Source organism: Gymnoscopelus microlampas (genome assembly GCF_963454915.1).
Source record: "Gymnoscopelus microlampas genome assembly, chromosome: 11".
Taxonomy (NCBI): domain Eukaryota; kingdom Metazoa; phylum Chordata; class Actinopteri; order Myctophiformes; family Myctophidae; genus Gymnoscopelus; species Gymnoscopelus microlampas.
This window is the reverse complement of record NC_139948.1, coordinates 43,479,033-43,501,532: the sequence shown is the minus strand read 5'-3', so window position 1 is coordinate 43,501,532 and position 22,500 is coordinate 43,479,033. Positions and strand designations below refer to the sequence as shown.

At 44.2% G+C, this 22,500-nt stretch overlaps 1 protein-coding gene across 1 annotated transcript in view; it reads left to right on the top strand.

Moving 5' to 3' along the window:
* Nucleotides 1-22,500, top strand: part of jupb (junction plakoglobin b) — a 113,358-nt gene that overhangs the window by 57,833 nt on the left and 33,025 nt on the right. Inside the window, exons 2-6 of the mRNA XM_084071284.1 lie at nt 3,114-3,148; nt 3,532-3,810; nt 14,596-14,849; nt 16,502-16,740; nt 21,783-21,984. Coding sequence (XP_083927410.1) covers nt 3,133-3,148; nt 3,532-3,810; nt 14,596-14,849; nt 16,502-16,740; nt 21,783-21,984 — 990 coding nt within the window. The 5' untranslated portion in view covers nt 3,114-3,132. The remainder of the gene's footprint in view (nt 1-3,113; nt 3,149-3,531; nt 3,811-14,595; nt 14,850-16,501; nt 16,741-21,782; nt 21,985-22,500) is intronic.

Below are 22,500 nucleotides of genomic sequence, written 5' to 3'. Positions count from 1 at the left end.
TTAGACGTGCAGTTTCAGGTTTTTTTTTGGTTCCAGAAATGAAGGAGTCACACGCACACACGCACGCACATGCACAAAGACGTTGTGTGAAAAAACAACAGTTGAGATGATTTGTGTTTGATTAGGGAGGTTTGAGCCGCTGAGCCTGAATCTCCAACACAGACAACATGGTGCTTGCCTGCTTACTAACTTTATAAAGTGTGATGATAGCGCAATGCCATTTTCCATACTGAAAATAGACAGTTGACCGGTGTGAACAAGCCAATATGCTCAGTGTTCCTGTCGCTGGTTCCCAAACTGGGGGTCGGTCCCCACTCCCCAGTTCAAATATGATTATTTTGGGAGTTTGCGGCCTGAAAGGTTTGGGAACCCTTGGTCTCTATGCAACCGTTATTCAAAGGCAGACATGTGGCTCATTCGCATGGGGGTTTATCTGGTTTGCTTTCAATTGGTTTGAGGCAGACAGTCGTATACCGATCTAATCTCTTCCAGCTAATAGAAATAACTTCTGGGTGGAAAAAGGAAAGTTGAACTTTGCCAGGGTAAAGGTAATCCCGCGAGGTCAGACCCTTTCTTGATGGAAGATGGAACGATCGTAGTGCAAGCAGAATGATCGCAAACACGGACACGCGTGACACGCTCAGCTACTGTAACACCGCGCTCAGCTAACACCGCGCTGAGCTAACACAGGCCTCAGGGCGCTCAAGCCCACTGCCCTCCTTCTTTTCAATGTCTTGAACTTGTTTGCAATGTCTTTAACCCATTCAATCCGGGAACGCATCTGTGTCATTTTAGCTTTCTTTGGCTATTCAAAAATAGCAGATATAGATCTGCTATTTTTAAACATAATCCTTTGTTATTTTTGTTTCGTTTTCATTGTATATATATATTTTTAATATTAGAGCATTTGAAGTGGTCAAACATCGAATGCAATGTGTTCAGAAGCGTTCCATAAAACTCTAATGGTTTCGGATATTTCATAAAAGCAAAGGTTAAGGCCTTCAGGTTTGGCAGTATTTGGAACAGCAGGAACACAATTACTAAAACATCATAATTTTACATATTGTGTTATATTGTTTAGGAAACAACGCTAGCGTGTACAGTATGTGTGTGTGTGTGTGTGTGTGTGTGTGTGTGTGTGTGTGTGTGGGGGGGGGGGTCTCCCTTCACTTTGTTACAAAAATCAAATAATAGGACTAGGACATACAATTTTAATCAATGAGTCTGTCTACATGACACTTGCACGTTGACAATTGATGATAAAATGGTACCCAGTGCATTAAAAAAGTGACACCAATGGGTCCTGACCACGTGTAATTATGTGAGGAGTGAAAATGTGTTGCAACTTGATATCATAAGATGACAACGTTTTGCAGATGCTGGCAGAGGAAGCAGCAAGGAGCACCGTGGAATGGAGTCAAAGGAGTAGATAAACAAGCTGAATAGAGATTTTTTTCTGTCCTTGTTTTTTCTTTTGTTAATATTTGTGAAATGTGTCGTTTGAAGCCAAAGATGGCGCGCGCGCGCACACACACACACACACACACACACACACACACACACACACACACACACACACACACACACACACTCACAAATGAGTTTGCTAGAAGCTGTGGAGTTTAGCACGAGGTGGATGATTAATCATAAGCTCTGAGTTTAGCTGCTTCAGCACGCTGGTATAGTCCCGTAGTGACTGGGGAAGATGATATGTAGGTTGATGATAGCCCGTGGACAATGCAACAATGGTGCTGCTATAAAACATATTGTTGCTGTCGGGCAGAAACCTCTTATCTCCATATTTATGTATTTATTTCCCCCGTCAATTAATGCCCTATCTGATCATACTACAGCGTCACACAAAAGTATCCAAAGTTGCAGATCTGCAAGTTCGAAACCGGGTGCGAAGCAACGCACTTTGAGCTTGTAGATCTGCTACTTTTGAATATGAATCCGGAAAAGTAACAGTTTTGGACATCTGAAGAGATATGTAGGTTGATAATTGCCCATGGACAATGCAACAATAGTGCTGTTATAAAACACATTATGATTAATTGACTTGGATATAATAGCTTATATTGTACGTTGCAGCACCTTTTTAAATGGGTTAAATACCTAGTTTGTGCGTGCGTGCGTGCGTGCGTGCATGCGTGCGTGTGCGTGTGCGTGCGTGTGCTTGCGTAGCAACACTTGACCTTGTTATATTACCCAGATTAATAAAGGCGCAACGGCACAGAAGGTCAAACCTTCGTTTGAAAGGACGTGACGGAAACTATTTTCTCTCTCAGGATTAAACCAGAGATGTTTTAAATTCATAATTCTAGTCCTTGGTGATTGGTACACAATGGACTGTTTTATTTAGCCCCGCTAGTGGTGTAGTGAATGGTGATGCTGTTCTTTCTACTTGCTAATGTTGTGCCTTTAGTCTTACTTTTTAATTATTTGACCATGGCGCCCCGCTCTCTCTCTCTCTCTCTCTCTCACTCTGTCTCTCTCTCTCTCTCTCTCTCTCTCTCTCTCTCTCTCTCTCTCTCTCTCTCTTTCTGTTTATGTCTCCCTTATTTGTTGTTTTTTCCCGTTCCCCTCTATTTTAATGCTGTTTTTTTTTCTTGATTCTGAAAACTTATAATGGAAAATATTAACCATAATCTTATATAAACTTCTAATCTGTAAGCTTTGCATCGCTCTCTCTCTCTCTCTCTCTCTCTCTCTGTCTCTCTCTCTCTCTAAATGTAAGTAAATGTAGTAAATACAATCTTCTATAATGTTCTAATTAATACACTCTCTCTCTCTCTCTCTCTCTCTCTCTCTCTCTCTCTCTCTCTCTCTCTCTCTCTCTCTCTCTCTCTCTCTCTCTAAATGTAAGTAAATGTAGTAAATACAATCTTCTATAATGTTCTAATTAATACTCTCTCTCTCTCTCTCTCTCTCTCTCTCTCTCTCTCTCTAAATGTAAGTAAATGTAGTAAATACAATCTTCTATAATGTTCTAATTAATACACTCCCTCTCTCTCTCTCTCTCTCTCTCTCTCTCTCTCTCTCTCTCTCTCTCTCTCTCTCTCTCTCTCTCTCTCTCTCTCTCTCTCTCTCTCTCCCTCTCTGTCCTTGTCCAGTGGTTGACAGTGGCTGGAGATGATGTCCATGCAAAGTAAGTTCTTTCTTCACACAGCAAACAGACACTGACTGATACAATTATTACTAATCTCTACCATTACCATGACTGCTACTGCTACTAATATCACTATTACTATTACCACTACAACAATCACTTCCATAAATACTACTACTACTACCCTGATGATGATGATGATGATGATGATGATGATGATGACAAAATTTGCATACCTTTTGAGACCAGGTTTGTCTCCCTGAAAATAATAGCAACAATAATAGTAATAATAATAATAATAGTAATAATAACCTAATCAAATCTAATTTCCTTTCTGAATACTGCTTTCTTTAGTTTCATTTTTAAACCAAATTGGTATTTCATGATGATGACGGTGATGCTGCTGTGCTTCCTCTGTGCAGTGAGTGAGGCGGACAGCGTGACAGTGAAGGTGGCAGAGTGGCAGCAGACATACTACTCGTCTGACTCGGGCATCCAGTCGGGGGCGACCACGCTGCGAGACGACGACTGCTCCACCCAGTACAGCGGCAGGAAGTACACGCTCAACACCAACACCAACACCACCACCACCACCACCAACACCACCACCGGCTCAACCATTGCCAACCACAACAACCCCACTGGGAACGCCGAGGGTGGAGGAGGGGACGCTGCTGCCGGGGGGATCGAAAGTCCCACAGGTGAACATCAAGTGGCGTAGACTCCTCTCCTCTCCTCTGTTCTCTCCTCTGTTCTGTTCTCCTCTGTTCTCCTCTGTTCTGTTCTCCTCTGTTCTCCTCTGTTCTGTTCTGTTTACTTTGCCAAAGCAAGTGTGAAACAAAATCAATCAAAACTACAAAATTACATTTACAATTAAAATAGAATAAAGACATGCGTAAACAGAGCTGTGTCACATTGAAACTTTGCAGACAAATAAATAAAAAAATAGCTTAGAAAAAGTTACAAAGTATTTCTGTCTTTCATTTTTCATCCATCTTCTGTGGTTTAGTGCAGAAATAATGGCCCTGACACATAGAAAGTGTCAGACAGTTTGCGTCAAGAAACACACCCATTGTTTGTAATGACAAGTCACTGTGGAGGCGTCCAGTGGGCACATACAACTGGTTGACTGTTTGTCTTTCAGAGCTCAGTTCTATTGTGGAACGTTGACGTGATGTGTACAGTAAATTGCATTTGTTCTCCAACGTTTTCATGCCAAGAATACCTCCAAAATGAATGTATTTGGCCAGGGACCCCCATCTGAAAATGTGTTGTGCCAGGGGCCCCCAGAAGGAAGATTTATATTTAAAAAAAATCTGCTGTTTTTGAATAGCCAACATATAAATGGATACAGTGGTTAAAATGAAATCTCTATGGGAAAAAAATGAATGGCCTTTAGATCTGTGGAACCACAAAATGGCCGCCACTGCTATGCCCTATTGGCTTCAATTCCAAGAATGAATGTTTGCCGTCTAGATCTGTCAAATAATAGGTGTGTATGTCTTTTGGCTGACTGTTTTCCACTTAGTTCCACCTCTCCTCGATTTGTTCGTTGTTTGGTCGGTTGTAAAAAAAATAAAGTGACATTAAGGAGTGGTGCTGCTCTCCAAAAGTTGATCTATTTTGTACTCGAGGCTCCCAGAGTGCTCTGCTGCTCGGTGCTAACATTTAACACTTCACGAATGTTCATTTATGGTGTGGATTATTCATATAATTGCTGTCGGACAGAAACCTCCTATCTCCATATTTTAACTTTTAGTTTTTTCGTAAATTAACACGCTACTTGATCATACTATACAGTGTAACACAAAAGTATCAAAAGTAGCAGATCTGCTACTTTTGTCGTTTTTGAATTTGAATCCTGAAACGTTTTGGACAGGATATATTGTGATGTTGTTTCAGTAGCTGTGTCTGTATCTTCATGCTCTGTCCTATTGGGGTTTGTGAGCTGTACACACATTAGATATGCAGTAACAACTAGTGTTGATTTAATTTTATTCATAGTCTTTTGAATAAAATTCCATTTAGTTTAAGTCACATTTTAGTCATCTGAAATGTTTTAGTTTTTGTCTAGTTTTAGTCAACTAAATATCGTAAGATTATAGTCGACTAAATCTACAGTTGATTTAGTCGACTAAAATGTATGTTGGCGGTGCCTTGATGGCATCGTCATGGCTGATTTTATACTTGGTTGCATGCTGAAAATAGCCGATCTACAAGCTCACAACGTGGGCTTGTAGATCTGCTATTTTCAGAGCGCAACAAAACATAAAATGACTTTATGTGACTTTTAGTTCTACTGGATCTCATTCTCCACTAGTCCCTCCCTAACATTTTAGTCTAGTTTTTATTTGTTGACGAAATTGTCATTATATTTAGTCTAGTTTTAGTCATCATAGCTTAGTTTTTATTTAGTTTTCGGCAGTGAAAAAAGGTAGTCGACGAACATTTTTCGACTTAGTTTTAGTCGACGAAATCAACACTGGTAACAACAACAAATACAACATCATTGCAATGAATGTGCTCTATCTCGAGGGGAGTGTCCTGCCTTAAAGCGTTAAAATGTTTTAGTAGTCCCAAAACACAGCTGCCTGCAGTGTTGCTCCTGGCTATTGTTGCATGCAAACACAAGGCCTTGAACACATGTGCACGCACACGCCCGCCCGCACGCCCGCACGCCCGCACGCACGCACGCACGCACGCACGCACGCACGCACGCACGCACGCACGCACGCACGCACGCACGCACGCACGCACGCACACACACACACACACACACACACACACACACACACACACACACACACACGTCCGGCAGTGGCTGAGAGTGGCCGTCTGGGAATGCGAAGGTCCCTGGTTTGATCCTCGGTTCGATCCTGGGCTCCTCCAGGGCTTTAGTGTTGAAGTGTCCCTGAGTATAGGACACTTAACCCCTTAACTGCTCCCCTGTGTGCTCAGTCAGCGGAGCAGCACACTGCTGGGTCCAACGCACACATCCTTGCTGTCGGGGTGGAAACCTTGAATCTCCAAAACTGTTACTATTATTTTAAGACATTCGTGAAAATAGCCAATATACTTGTAGATCGGCTATTTTCACTGCTTTTGTGCGACACTCTTGTATGATGAAGTAGGCCATTCATTTATGGTAAAATTTAAAAACGTTGAAATATGGAGATATGAGGTTTATGCCCAACAGCAACGAAATGTAATTTACCCTCAGGGATCGATAGAGTGGTGGAAATGAACTAAGTACATTTACTCAAGTAATGCACTTATGTGCAATTTTGAGGTACTTCTACTTTACTTACGAGTATGTCCATTTTTCAATACTTTACACTTCTGCTCCACTACACCTCAGAGGCAAATATTACATGTATTACTCCACTACAATTATTTGAAAACTTAAGTTAAAAGATTTAGATTGTTAATACAAAACATGTATTTACCACTAAGCCTTATACGTTGACTATTCGAAAATAGAGCCTGCAGATCTGATATTTTTTTTAAAGACCAAAATGAAGAGGAAAAAAAAGTTAATAAAAGTTAATGGGCCCTCCGTAATGAGTTCTTTTACTTTGGTATAGTAAGTAGATGGACCCCCATCTCAAAATATTTTGTTCCAGGGACACCCCAGAAGCAAAGATTAAAGCCAACATACAAATGTTCGCTTTAAAAAATATGTATTCAAAGATTTGCACACATTTTCAAGATATACAAAAAAAAAAGCAGATCTACAAGCTCGTAGCACAGCACTCGGTGCCGCACTATGAATTTGTATATCTGCTATTTTTCAATAGCCAAAGAAAGCTAAAAATGACCGTCGGTGGACGTCAAACGTAACATGTGCACCGTTGCTCCGATCCGCACCAAACTTGGCACCAACACTGGTCAGGGTGACAGGGTGACAGCCATGACAGTAGTCACACCAGGAGCCACATCAGGGGCCGATGAGTAAGGCTGGAAACGAGGCTACGTCAGGGGCCCCCGGGGGCCACTCGGTGCCACAGGGGCACCGTTGCTCCAATTCTCACCAAACTTGTCACAAACACTATTCAGGGGTCTGCCATCAGAACACCAGGGCCCACATGTGGTCCCCAGGGGCCTTATTAGGGACCAATCATCACCAAATATGGCACAAATGCTGTTCAGGTATCTGCCATGGCAATAGCCACACCAATAGTTTTTGGGCGGTGTAACCGCCCCTATATGTGAGGTTTGGACATCGACATTCGCTGCACTGTGATTGGCCACCATTGTACCCCCCCTAACCCTGCACCGTGATTGGCCACCATTGTACACCCCTAACCCCTACACATTCAATGCAAATCTATACTTTTCTTTAAGTGAGCTTCCATCACTGTGATGACCACTAGCTGCAATGTGATTGGCTGACTCTATTGGCTGACTCTATTCAGGACTGTGATTGGCTAGCGAAACACATGACACATGTGCATAGCCCTATAAATAGGACTATGCACTTAAATATGTATTTTTTTTAAGTGAGTCACCCATTGTGTCTGTGATGACCACTGTGTTGACCACACACCGCCCACTTCACACTGGGTGTGATTTTTGGGGCGGTGTAGCCGCCCCCTATAAGTGAGTTTTGGACACCAACCAATCCATCCATTGTTACTTTTTTCATATCAGCCAATCACATTACAGCTAGTGTCATCACCACTAACTGTAATGTGATTGGCTGACTTTGCAAATTCAGGACTGTGATTGGCTAGCGAAACACATGACACATGTGCAGCCCTATGAATAGCAGTATGGACTTTAAAAAAAGTCATCCTTTTTTTAAAGTGAGTCATGTTGTGATGACCACACACCGCCCACTTCACACTGGGTATTTTTTTTTTTTTAGAACCAGGATTTTGGGCCTCGCTGAACCATCGCTACCCCAGGACGAGGCCTCTTCCTGGGGTAGCGATGGGTTCAGCGAGGGCCAAATCATGGTTCTCCCCAAAAAATCTAAAATGTTTCTAAGTGTCTGCATGGGCTCCAGAGGACCCCCTGGAGGACCCCCGGCCGAAAATCTCAACTTTTTTGAGAACAAGGATTTTGGGCCTTGCTGAACCATCGCTACCACAGGACGAGGACTCTTCCTGGGGTAGCGATGGGTTCAGCGAGGGCCAAAATCATGGTTCTCCCAAAAAAATCTAAAATGTTTCTAAGTGTCTGCATGGGCTCCAGAAGTGCCCAGGGACCCCCTGGAGGACCCCCGGCCAAAAATCTCAACTTTTTTGAGAACCAGGATTTTGGGCCTTGCTGAACCCATCGCTACCCCAGGAAGAGGCCCCTGTCCTGGGCATAACTATCCGATGGCACAGGTGGGCCTTCCAGGCACCTGCAAGAAAATTCCCGGAGGCAGGAAGGCAGGCGCCCACCTCCTCGAGGGCCCTGGACACTTAGAAAATGTTTTGATTTTTTTTTGAGAACCAGGATTTTGGGCCTCGCTGAACCATCGCTACCCCAGGACGAGGCCTCTTCCTGGGGTAGCGATGGGTTCAGCGAGGGCCAAAATCATGGTTCTCCCCAAAAAATCTAAAATGTTTCTAAGTGTCTGCATGGACTCCAGAGGTCCCCAGAGGACCCCCGGCCAAAAATCTCAACTTTTTTGAGAACCAGGATTTTGGGCCTCGCTGAACCCATCGCTACCCGAGGAAGAGGCCTCTGTCCTGGGCATAATTATCCGATGGCACAGGTGGGCCTTCCAGGCACCTGCAAGAAAATTCCCGGAGGCAGGAAGGCAGGCGCCCACCTCCTCGAGGGCCTTGGACACTTAGAAATATTTTTGATTTTTTTTTTGAGAACCAGGATTTTGGGCCTCACTGAACCATCGCTACCCCAGGACGAGGCCTCTTCCTGGGGTAGCGATGGGTTCAGTGAGGGCCAAAATCATGGTTCTCCAAAAAAAATCTAAAATGTTTCTAAGTGTCTGCATGGGCTCCACAGGTCCCCGGGGACCCCCTGGGGGACCCCTGGCCGAAAATCTCAACTTTTTTGAGAACCATGATTCTGGGCCTCGCTGAACCCATCGCTACCCCAGGAAGAGGCCTCTGTCCTGGGCATAACTATCCGATGGCACAGGTGGGCCTTCCAGGCACCTGCAAGAAAATTCCCGGAGGCAGGAAGGCAGGCGCCCACCTCCTCGAGGGCCCTGGACACTTAGAAAATGTTTTGATTTTTTTTGAGAACCAGGATTTTGGGCCTCGCTGAACCATCGCTACCCCAGGACGAGGCCTCTTCCTGGGGTAGCGATGGGTTCAGCGAGGGCCAAAATCATGGTTCTCCCCAAAAAAATCTAAAATGTTTCTAAGTGTCTGCATGGGCTCCAGAAGTGCCCGGGGACCCCCTGGAGGACCCCCGGCCAAAAATCTCAACTTTTTTGAGAACCAGGATTTTGGGCCTTGCTGAACCCATCGCTACCCCAGGAAGAGGCCTCTGTCCTGGGCATAACTATCCGATGGCACAGGTGGGCCTTCCAGGCACCTGCAAGAAAATTCCCGGAGGCAGGAAGGCAGGCGCCCACCTCCTTGGACACTTAGAAAATGTTTTGATTTTTTTTTGAGAACCAGGATTTTGGGCCTCGCTGAACCATCGCTACCCCAGGACAAGGCCTCTTCCTGGGGTAGCGATGGGTTCAGCGAGGGCCAAAATCATGGTTCTCAAAAAAAAATCTAAAATGTTTCTAAGTGTCTGCATGGGCTCCAGAGGTTCCCGGGGACCCCCTGGGGGACCCCAGGCCGAAAATCTCAACTTTTTTGAGAACCAGGATTTTGGGCCTCGCTGAACCCATCGCTACCCCAGGAAGAGGCCTCTGTCCTGGGCATAACTATCCAATGGCACAGGTGGGCCTTCCAGGCACCTGCAAGAAAATTCCCCGGAGGCAGGAAGGCAGGCGCCCACCTCCTCGAGGGCCCTGGACACTTAGAAAATGTTTTGATTTTTTTTTTTTGAGAACCAGGATTTTGGGCCTCGCTGAACCATCGCTACCCCAGGACGAGGCCTATTCCTGGGGTAGCGATGGGTTAAAATGTTTCTAAGTGTCTGCATGGGCTCCAGAAGTCCCCGGGGACCCCCTGGAGGACCCCCGGCAAAAAATCTCAACTTTTTTGAGAACCAGGATTTTGGGCCTTGCTGAACTCATCGCTACCCCAGGAAGAGGCCTCTGTCCTCGGCATAACTATCCGATGGCACAGGTGGGCCTTCCAGGCACCTGCAAGAAAATTCCCGGAGGCAGGAAGGCAGGCGCCCACCTCCTCGAGGGCCCTGGACACTTAGAAAGATTTTTGGGCGGTGTAACCGCCCCCTATATGTGAGGTTGGGACATTGACATTTGCTGCACTGTGATTGGCCACCCATTCTACCCCCCTAACCCCGCACTGTGATTGGCCACCCATTGTACACCCCTAACCCCTACACATTCAATGCAAATCTATATTTTTCTTTAAGTGAGCTTCCATCACTGTGATGACCACTTGCTGCACTGTGATTGGCTAGCGAGACACATGACACATGTGCATAGTCCTATACATTTTTATGCACTTAAAAAAAAACACATTTATGTTTTTTTTTAAGTGAGTCATGGGTCTGTGATGACCACACCGCCCACTTCACACTGGGTGTGATTTTTTTTTTATTGCACACATATGGGGCAATACGGCAGTGTTACAGCAGTTTCTCACATTTCAAATGGCCATAACTCTGTGACCATTGCTCTGATCAGCACTGGATTTGAAGGCTGTGTAGTGGCCTGAAAATCTAGTATAGTAAAGTAGCCAATAGCCTTGGAAAAGATGTCTGTTTGTTCATTTTCATCTGCCAACTAAGTTAGCTGTCATCTAACAGCAAACTGTAACTAATGATGGAAGCGGCCGGGATGAGAGAAGTCTGGCAGCAAATTTCCTCTAGTATGCCCCCCCCCGACTTCCTAACAGGACATTATAGCTAGCTATGCTATCAGTCTTCGGCGGGGGTCATCAATGTGTCCGTCAACGGACAAATGTGTCCGTGGCAAGACTTGGCGTTGTCCGTGGCATTTTTTTTTACATAATAACATTATAATTTTGTCATTTTGATCATAAGACACAATTACTGAATGTCAGTCTCCAGGTTTTCTTCAGAATATTTATGACACTGATTTACTATGGCACTATGGCACATTAGGAGTCCACAGACCAGAGGTCTTCAACCTTTTCAGCCCAAGGACCCCCTAGCTGAGAGAGAGATGAAGCAGGGACCCCTTCCTCTATATTGTATAAAATTGTGTTTCAGATTAAACTTTTTTTGTTCTCTTGGACTGCTCTTTTTTCCCTCTACGCCTCTTTGCCAAAAATAGCCGATCTGCAAGCTCACAACGCCTCGCAGCGCGAGGCGTTGTGAGCTTGTAGATCTGCCATTTTTGGCTCAAGTTCTCCTCAGAAAAGGGATATTAGGGTTCAAGTGGTAAAAAAAAAAAATCACAACACAAAGATTTGGCGGACCCCCTGTAGTAACTCTGAGGACCCCCTAGGGGTCCCGGACCCCCTGTTGAAGACCCCTGCACTAGACAGTCGTTCTCTAACTTTTTATTTTCAAAGAAACAAGCCAGCATGGCAAAACAAGGGTTTAGCTGTATTTACTGTATGTATAGTATCTGTGTAAACCTCTCTGTTCAAAAATTGATTCTACTACACAAAGTGTTAAAGTTGTATTGTTATTGAAAAAATATGCATGAGTCTCAGTGAACATTGTTCTTGTGAATAACCTTTTTACTCGCCATTTCAAGTTGGTCAAATGAGGCACAGACCGTCACCACACTTAGACCAAGGCCTTCACACAAGCAGCCAGCATACACCACGGAACACTGCGGTGTGATATGTGAGGCTTCATTCACAAACAGCAAATTGCTAGCGATAGTTCAAGAGAGGACAGAGAGGCCACGCCATTGCTAGATGCAACTGTATGTCTTGTTGGTATGAAAGCTGTTATGATTATACATTAGTGACATTATACACATTTCCCATCATCTTGTAACTTATAACATTGGTTCTCAACGTGGGGTCCGGGGACCCCCAGGGGTACTTGAGGGGGTTCCAGGGGGTACCCAGCGAAATGTGTAAATATAGCATCAGAATAATTATGACCTTTTATACTTTAGCTATTCAAAAATAGCAGATATACAAGCTCGCTATGAGCTTGTAGATCTGCTATTTTTTTTTAAAATTGAAAATCTTGAAAATACATATCATTTTGGGGGTCCTTGACATGAAAAAGTTTGAGAACCACTGACTTATAACACAGGCAGGATTAAATGCAGGGTTATCTGTAATTCATCATAATGCGTCTATTCTGTATGACTGCAGTTAGTTATTGAAATGTGGACTTGATGATTGGTCACAACTGTCTGTGTTACAGTGCGAAGAGTCTACCCTGTATTTACTACTGTACACACTATAACATTAAATGATGAAATGAGGATAGGAAAATTGTAGGGGTGTGCCCACTACTTTCACGATACGATACACGATATTGGGCTCACAATATCGATACGATATTATGGCACTTTTTTATTATGAAAATATATGGGGGGGAACAAAAGCAAATGCAAAGAAATACTTCTGTTTTTGCATTAACATTATTGCAAAAACAAAAATTATTTTTTTATTTTTTTTATAATTTTTATCCCACAATTTTGTAACCCATATTTTTTCACCTAGTGCCAATTGCCTATGTAATCCTGGGCGCTAGTCTCCCTCTGCCAGCCTAGGGAGAGCCCAAGCTGAAGCTCATGCCTCTTTCAATGCATGAGGAGCAAGCAGGCCGCTTCTTATCACCCGACAGGGGGGAGGTTCCCTGGTTAGACGTAGCGCGTGGAAGGAACACGTTATTCCAACCAGTTCCTTTCCCCTCCATCAGGCGCCCTGGCTGACCAGGGGGAGGCAGTATAGTGACCAGGATTACTGCATGTTTTTGTGAGGGTATTAACTACCCTAGGAGACACGGGGAGAACATGCAAACTCCACACAGAAAGGCCCTTTCACCAACCCCACCTAGGGTGTGGGCACTGATGACGCGGAGGAGAGAACACGCCCCCAGCGCCCACAGCGTCCCCGGCGGGAATTGAACCCAGGACCTTCTAGCTGTGAGGCGACAGCGCTACCGACTGCGCCACCGTGCCCCTTAGCAAAAGCAAAACAAAAAGGTTTTTTGTGTTTTTTCTTTTTTTCAAAAACGCCAAAACGATACATATCGTCACGAAAACGTATTGCGATATATCGCGGGACGATATATCGGACCACCCCTAGAAAATTGTTAATGTCATACCAGGAGACACAATCAAAGAATTGTTCCATGGATAAGGGAGCTGTATGGTTTAGAACCATGGACAGATCTCACCTGTCAACCGCACTACTCAGCACCATGGACAGCTCACAGTTAATGTGGTCCAGGACCATGGACAGCTCACAGTTAATGTGGTCCAGGACCATGGACAGCTCACAGTTAATGTGGTCCAGGACCATGGACAGCTCACAGTTAATGTGGTCCAGAACCAAGGACAGCTCACAGTTAATGTGGTCCAGGACCATGGACAGCTCACAGTTAATGTGGTCCAGGACCATGGACAGCTCACAGTTAATGTGGTTCAGGACCATGGACAGCTCACAGTTAATGTGGTCCAGGACCATGGACAGCTCACAGTTAATGTGGTTCAGGACCATGGACAGAGCTCACCTGTCCACTGTACTACTCAGTAACATGGACAGCTCACAGTTAATGTGGTTCAGAACCATACAATGTGCCGTTCCACTGAGCTTATAATGCACAAGTAAGACGCGCAAACGCGGGAAGCGAACGCAAAACAAAAACAAAAAAATGGAAAAAAAATATTAAAAAAAAGTAACCAATAAAAATAAAAAATAAAAACCCAAAACCCGACCAGCAGAGAGCAGCAAATAGACACCTTGATCACACGCTCACTCGCTCGACCCCCTCCAAACAGGCTTAAACAGTCCATACGTCATAACCGGATGTGACGTTTTCGCAGATCGCCGATCGGGCTTCAGTTCGATGACTGTGCGTCATCCAGACTAAAGAAAATAGAACTAGAGCTCTCCGTTCGTTTTTTATACCGTGTGAAAAAACGTGTTTTTCCCTATTCTCACCTAAAATGCCTAAAAAAGGCCTTCCGAGAACCGGAAACGGAATCTGCGTCATGAATCCGGAACCCGGTGATTGTGATGTAAACAGAAAACGAAACTGATGATGAAAAATTCACAGAACAGAGCGATCACAGATTAAACAATGAAAAGATGAAAGAACGCATATATGCAATCTTTTGAATTGCGGCAATCAAGTGATGGATTTGAAAGAACGTAAATATGCGATCTTGGCAATCAATGTGCATTATAATGCATTATAAATGTGATAAATGCCTTTACGTGTAAAGCATTATAGACCTTTTAAGTAAAGTGTTTTCCCCTTTTCTCCTTGGTACTCAGACTTAGACGCTCAGTACTCGCTGACCAGAGCGCAGCGCGTCAGGGCCGCCATGTTCCCAGAGACCCTGGTGGAGGGGGAGGCGGCCTTGGCCGTCCAACCGGATCCCGAGCAGCAGAGCAACGTGCAGCGATTGGCCGAGCCGTCCCAGCTGCTGAAGACCGCCATCGTGCACCTGATCAACTACCAGGATGACGCTGAGCTGGCCACCAGAGCTGTTCCTGAACTCACCAAGCTGCTGGCTGACGAGGACCAGGTATACAGGTTCTGTGTGTGTGTGTGTGTGTGTGTGTGTGTGTGTGTGTGTGTGAGTGTGAGTGTGTGTGTGTGTTTGTATTACTATACTTGCGAGGACCAAGTATAGTAGGATTTGAAGAAATCTACATTGTGAGGACCGTGTTCCTGGTTGTCACAAGACAAATGGTTGTTTTATAGTTAAAAAAAACATTTTTTAGAGATACGTTTACAATTAGAAAAACATTCAGGTCAGGATTAGACATTTAGAGGTTAGGTTTAGGGATTGGAATTAGAGTTACACATGATTTATACTTTGTTGCGCGCCAGTGTCATGCACCGAAAAATAGCCGATCTATAAGCTCACAACGCGTCGCAACGTGGCGCGTTGTGAGCTTATAGATCTGCTGTTTTTCGGCTTTAGGCTTACGGTTAAAAATGGCAAAATAATATATATTTTTTTAAATGACATTCATAAAATGGCTGTCCTAAAGCGTTGATGTCCTCACAAGTATAGTAACACAAACCTGTGTGTGTTTGTGTGTGTGTGTGTGTGTGTGTGTGTGTGTGTGTGTGAGTGTGAGTGTGAGTGTGAGCGTGTGTGTGCGTGTGTGTTCTTCCCTAGAGTTCTTATTGATGCCACAAGGCTCTTAAACAGCCATGAAGTTGTGACCTCGCTTCTTTGCATATCGATGCTGTCAAGCAGGAACTCCTTATCTCCATAATTTTCGTAAATTAACACCCCTACTTGAGCATCACACAAAAGCATCAAAAGTTGCAGGTCCACAAGCTCCAAACGTAGTGCGAAGCGACGCGTTTTGAGCTTGTCGATCTGCTACTTTTGCATTTTTTTTCATTTGAATCCTGAAAAGTAACAATTTTGGACATATGAGGTTTCCACCCGACAGAGACGATATAAATAACACAGTGATGCTGCTAGTGGGTCTTTCTGTCTGTCTGTCTGTCTGTCTGTCTCTCTGTCTGTCTGTCTGTCTGTCTGTCTGTCTGTCTGTCTGTCTGTCTAATCATTTCTCATTCTCTCCACCCCCCCCGATTTCTCCCCATCAGTGTTGATTTTGTCGACTAAAACTATGACGAAAAATGTTATCCCACCGAAGGGGATCTCTGATAATGACATCAAAGAAAAGGACCCGCACACTATCTGGAACTGGCAAAAAAAAAATTGCTTTTCTTTGATGTCATTATCAGAGATCCCCTTCTGAACATTATGCACTTGTTGTCCTGTCACCAACCTTTGAGGTGTGCATCGGCCTTCTTCTAAAACACTGTTATGCCACCAATATGTAGAATGCCCTGCCACCACCCAGACATCAGAAAGTCGGACTCCCTATACTCCTTCAAAACCGCCATAAAAGAGCACCTGTCTGCAATGTACAATTTGTCCTCTATAGCTTGTCAAAAGAAATTACCCCCCGCTGCTTTGTTTCTGTAAAATATACTTTAACTGCTCCTAGTATGGATGATTTCTTGTATAGTATTGTATGTCTTAATATGTCTTGATGAATTGACCTGCTATTTTTGAACATTTTTGAAAAAGATCTTTGAGAACTACTGATTTAGAAGGCATTTGTAGAATCGGCCTCAGGTCTTAATGGGTTAATAAAGTATTCAATCAATCAATCAATCAACCAATCTCTCCATCCTCCCCTCCAGGTCGTGGTGAACAAGGCAGCCATGATCGTGAACCAGCTGACCCGGAAGGAGGCCAGCCGGCGTGTGATCATGCAGTCGCCCAGCATGGTGGCGGCCGTGGTGCGCGCCATGACCACGGCCACGGACGTGGAGACGGCGCGCTGCGCGGCCAGCATCCTCCACAGCCTGTCCCACCAGAGGGACGGCCTGCTGGTCATCTTCAAGTCCGGAGGCATCCCCGCCCTGGTCCGCATGCTCAGGTATAAGACGATACTATAGCCGTGTTTAGTTGGTTCCAGCAGTTGGTTTGCACTAATCCACTTAAAGCCAGTGGCTCTCAAACTAAAACTTTTTCACGCCAAGGACCCCCAAATTGATATGTATATGGCCGCGGACCCCCATCTGAAAAGGTTTTGTGCCAGGGACCATGGATAGATGGATGGATGGATGGAAGGATGGACAGATGGGGTGGACATCAGAAGGCAAGGCACCCCCCATCACAGTCTCCAAAACAAGAAACATTTAACAGTTAAATTAATTAACTTTAATTAATTCTCAGTGCAAGTATTACGTATAATTCACTTGCTAATAATACAGTATTCAATGTGAAGCTTTTTTTTTCTCCAAGGCAATCCACTTGGTGAATTGATTGGGGTTTAAATTAATTCATTTCTTCATACTGAACGAGAAAAGAAGTTGAAATTGGAATTAAACATTAAAATTGAAAAACCCACACAGCCCATTGAACACATTGAATCCCTGCTCCTTTCTCCTCCGCTCCCCGCTCATACAGCGGCTCAACCACACATGAATAACATGGAATTATGAGGTTTTCTTTTCAGAGGCTTAGCATTGGACGGGGGTGTCCAACGCGATGATGAGCTACTGTAGTTTGAAAGGAGTGTGTTGCAGCAGAGAAGGCTGTCAGCGCGGCCACGTTGGGCTGAAAGCAGTTTGCCAGTTGGTGGAAGAACTAATCAGTTTTTTCACTAAGTACAGTAGCAATTCCGCAATATAGAAGTATACTCTGTGACAAGTAAAATGCCCGTTTATAAAATGTGAAATTGTCAGAATGTCCCATTTCACAAGTTTTATTTTTTCCTCAGATACAAACCAGTTAACCCATTGAGACCTGAAGCCGATTCTACATGTCTCCTAAATCTCGACACTTTCTATATCAGTGGTGCTCCATCTTTTTCATGTCAAGGACCCCCAAAATTATATATATTTGGCCGCGGACCCCCATCAAAATATTTTGTTCCAGGGACCCCCCAGAAGCAAAGATTTGAGTTAAAAATGTTTGCTTTAAAAATATATATATATTCAAAGATTTGCACACATTTTCACGATTTTTCAAAAATAGCAGATCTACAAGCTCGTACCGCGGCACTCGGTGCCGTGCTATGAGCTTGCATATCTGCTATTTTTTAATAGCCCAAAGTGTAAAATAATGCTGTTTAGCTCAAATCTAAAAATGACACACTTCCCGGTCTTAATGGGTTAAAAGGACGTCTGTGAGTCGTAATGTTCGGCACGGCGACTCGCTCCCGTGACGTCTCACTCGGCGGTGCCTCTCGTAGCTGAAATCCGCTTCAGGCGACTCCAAGCGCCATCCGAGATAGGGACAGAATCGTAAATCATTACCTCCCCCCCTACCCCACTCCCCACACATGCATCCGGTCCCATCCCCTCATCCGTTTGAGAGTAACTGTCTGGGTTAATTTATCAGCAGGTGTTTCCAACAGTCTGATTGGGCTGTAGCTACCTGGGCTCAGGGCTACACGCACGCACACACACACACCAACGCCAGCAGATAGTGAGAGAGCTGGCTCAACGGTGCGTCAGTTAGTTATAAAGGACTTTGATTAAAGCGTAGCAAGCAGCAGACCCAGCAAGGCTGGCACACGTATAGCCTATATATAGAGACTTGCTGCTGCATCAGTATGTACGTGTGTGTGTGTGTGTGTGTGTGTGTGTGTGTGTGTGTGTGTGTGTGTGTGTGTGTGTGTGTGTGTGTGTGTGTGTGTGTGTGTGTGTGTGTGTGTGTGTGTGTGTGTGTGTGTGTGTGTGCGTGCGTGCGTGCGTGCGTGCGTGTGTGTATGTGTGATCAATCAAGCACAGCTTTAATTACAAAACGGTCTCATCAGCTGTGTGGACAGCATCCCACAGTAGCACGCGGTGTTGCTACGGTGGCACAACGACCAGTCAGCACACATGCACATGTAGCAGAGCCTGAACGCCAAGATAAAACATAATATTCACACTTGTATTTGCATTTTATTAACCCATCAAGTCCTCAGGCCGATTCTACGAATGCGTTCTAAATCAGTGGTTCTCAAACCTTTTCATGCCAACGACCCCCAGAATGATATGTATTTGGCCGTCCCGTCCCCCCGTCTGAAAATGTTTTGTGCCAGGGACCTCTGTACCCTACAGGTTTAAATAATGTTTCAGTCATTAAAATCAGTCCCGGATTGCAGCTTTCAAAGCTAGCTTACTTAATTTTACTAATTCTCTCTATGAGGCAGTGTTTTTATTTAAAAAAAATGTTTTACTTTATAAAAATAAAATAAAAAGTCTCAAAAACAAAGCTGGGGCTCACTAATCACGTAGCAGCACAAGCGTGGGGGAGGAAAAGAGAAAAAAAAGACATACACGCACAAAAAAAAATCTTTTTGTTGCCGCGCTAAAACCAACAGTGTGTTTACAGTATATAGTTGCCAACGTTGAGCAGAAAATAGAAGAGTGGGTCACAGTAATCCAGTCAGAGCAGAGGGACAGAGGAGGATCACTCTCTACTGTCAATCCACTGCTTCATTCACACACACACACACACACACACACACACACACACACACACACACACACACACACACACACAGTGGAAGGAATTGAAAAGCTAAATTAGCTTCAAAGCGAACTGTGTGTGTGTGTGTGTGTGCGTGTGTGTGTGTGTGTGTGTGTGTGTGTGTGTGTGTGTGTGTGTGTGTGTGTGTGTGTGTGTGTGTGTGTGTGTGTGTGTGTGACATTAGTTACTTAAGTATCTCTCCCTCCCTCCCTGTGCTTTTCAGCGTTCCTGTAGGATGGGTTTGGTCTGATGCCCTTCTCATTGCTCCACGATAATAATCTGTGTGCACACGCACGCACGCTTTAGTCCATAATTCCTCATTTGACTTTGTCCGATACAGATCATCAACCCGTCCAAAAGAAAAACACCCACTGAACCAGCAGTGTAAATATGATTTTCTATAAACTTCTAATCTTTAAACTCCCACTTGTGTCCTCTAACCTCCACAACACCTACGGATGATATAAATGTAAATAGATGTTAATTCTATCTTTTATAATCCTATTCAATAATGCTCTCTCTCTCTCTCTCTCTCTCTCTCTCTCTCTCTCTCTCTCTCTCTCTCTCTCTCTCTCTCTCTCTTTTCAGAGTCAAATATTGTACTTTTTACTCCACTACAATTATTAGGAAACTTTAGTTACTAGTTACTTTGCAGATTTGGATTATAACTAAATACACATCCACATACAACCACTTCAGCCCTATTTAAACTTTGGCTATTTGAAAATAGCCGATCTACAAGCTCACGACGCGTTGCGGCACGTTGTGAGCTTGTAGATCTGCTGTTTTCAAGAGATTTTTTGAAAGAATTGAAACCTTTGAAATGGGACGTTCTGCATAATGGGTACTTTTTGAGTAAATGTTTATGCCTGCCAAAACCTTTGTACTTTTACTCAAGTGAATTTGGGATTCTGGACTTTTACTTGAACTTGAGTATTTCTGCATTGCAGTATTGATACTTTTATTTAGGTAAAGAATTTCTGTACTTTTACCACCACTGACCTTACCAAACCAGTGCCCGTTCTCTCTAACTAACACATAAGTGTAGTAAACCATGCCGTACACACAAGACACAGAGATATCTCAATGTGTTCAACATGTGCTCAACAGTTGGCTAAACGCGTGTTTCCAGAGGTTCTGTCTCTCGCGCACGAGTACGCGCGTGCGTGGAGTGTTTGAAGACACCGCAACAACAATGCTGGGAAATTGATTAAATGTCAGAAGACAACGAAGAGATAAATGAAGGAGAGGAAAACAACAGAGAGAGAGAGAGAGAGGGTGAAAGGACATAAGTTAAGATTGATTTGAAAAGGAGAGAAAGAACAAAATGAAGAGGTCCACAGGGAGCAGCAGCTCAGACCACATGACAGTCCTGAGTGAAGGCTTCATTGGATACAGGTTGTCCCTGTCTGTCTGGAACCAGTGTTGCCAGATTGTGTGAGAGAAATAAGCAACCAGGTCTATGAAAACAAGCCCCAAAGAAGTGACTAGGCCACACGAGCACTTTAAACTTATTATATCCATAGGCTAAAAATGTGGAATATTTTTTGAAACATTTTAACAACACAAATCTGGTCGGGTCCCTGGTCACACGATATTTTTTTCAGATAGGGGGTCCGCGGACTAATACAAATAAAGTTCAGGGTCCTTGACATGAACGTAATTGAGAACCACTGGTTTAACCCATTAAAACCGGGATAGCGTCTGTGTGATTTTAGATTTTAGCGTTTGACCTGATGGACAAGATTCAATTTATCCCCCTCAATGTTATTTGCTCAATGTAAAAATGTCAGCACTTAAGCAAGAAATCCAGGGTAGAAGAGGAAAGTTACCGCTTTAATAGAGCTTAGGTCATTGGTTCTCAAAGTGGGGTCCGGGGACCCCCAGGGGTCCTTGAGGGAGTTCCAGGGGGTCCCCAGCTAAATGATAGATTAGGCACCAAATGGACCCATATGGGTCTTTAACTCTGAGAGTGTACAAATGGAACCAAATGGACCCTAACGGGTCCATTTGGTTCCATTTGTACACTCTCAGAGTTAAATTGACATATATTTTACAATATATATTGCGGTCCAAGTCATAGAAATGCCATTAAATGGGGGTCCGTAGCCTAATGCATGTCAAACTGGGGGTCCTTGAAATTAAAATGGTTGAGAATCACTGCTAGAGCCGTAAAAAATCTTCTCTTATGGGGGTCCCTGGCATATCTTTTCAAATGGGGGTCCGCATGCTAATAAGTGTCAATTTGGGGGTCCTTCACATGAAAAAGTTTGAGAACCACTGGCTTAGGTGGTTAATTCATAATGTATTTTTGTAAATTTGAGTCCCGGGCAGACATCAAAACATCTTTTGGGTCTCGAGCTGAACAGTTTGAGAACCACTGTCATAAACCAACCTCTCTCTCTCTCTCTCTCTCTCTCTCTCTCTCTCTCTCTCTCTCTCTCTCCCCCCCAGCTCTCCGGTGGAGTCGGTTCTCTTCTATGCCATCACCACCCTCCACAACTTGCTGCTGCACCAGGAAGGAGCCAAGATGGCGGTGCGCCTGGCCGACGGCCTCCAGAGGATGGTCCCCCTGCTGAAGAAGAGCAACCCCAAGTTCCTGGCCATCACCACGGACTGCCTGCAGCTGCTGTCCTATGGCAACCAGGAGAGCAAGGTGTGCGTGTGTGTGTGTGTGTGTGTGTGTGTGTGTGTGTGTGTGTGTGTGTGTGTGTGTGTGTGTGTGTGTGTGTGTGTGTGTGTGTGTGTGTGTGTGTGTGTGTGTGTGTGTGTGTGTGTGTGTGTGTGTGTGTGTGTAAGATAGGCAAAGAGAGAAATACATTAAATAGTTGTTTTCATGTGTTTATCATTCATTATTGTATTCAGCTGAAACAGTGTGACTTGTAGTAGTTTATAATGGCATATGGTTATGTATCACATTTCACAAGACATTGTACTTGTAGACAATAAAAATCAATTGGCTGAAAATGCTTTAACAAGTCTTAACTTTATATTCAAGTCGCACTGTTACAGCTGGAAGTGAGATTCCCTATTCTAGTGAATGAGGCAGCCTAGAGGGCGGGCCAAAGAGTACACCGGCCGTATATGTCACTGATCACATGACCCCAACAATCAATTCTCCAGTTCTAGGCAACATAGAAGGGGTGGGACTTTTTTTCTTATTTCCACACAA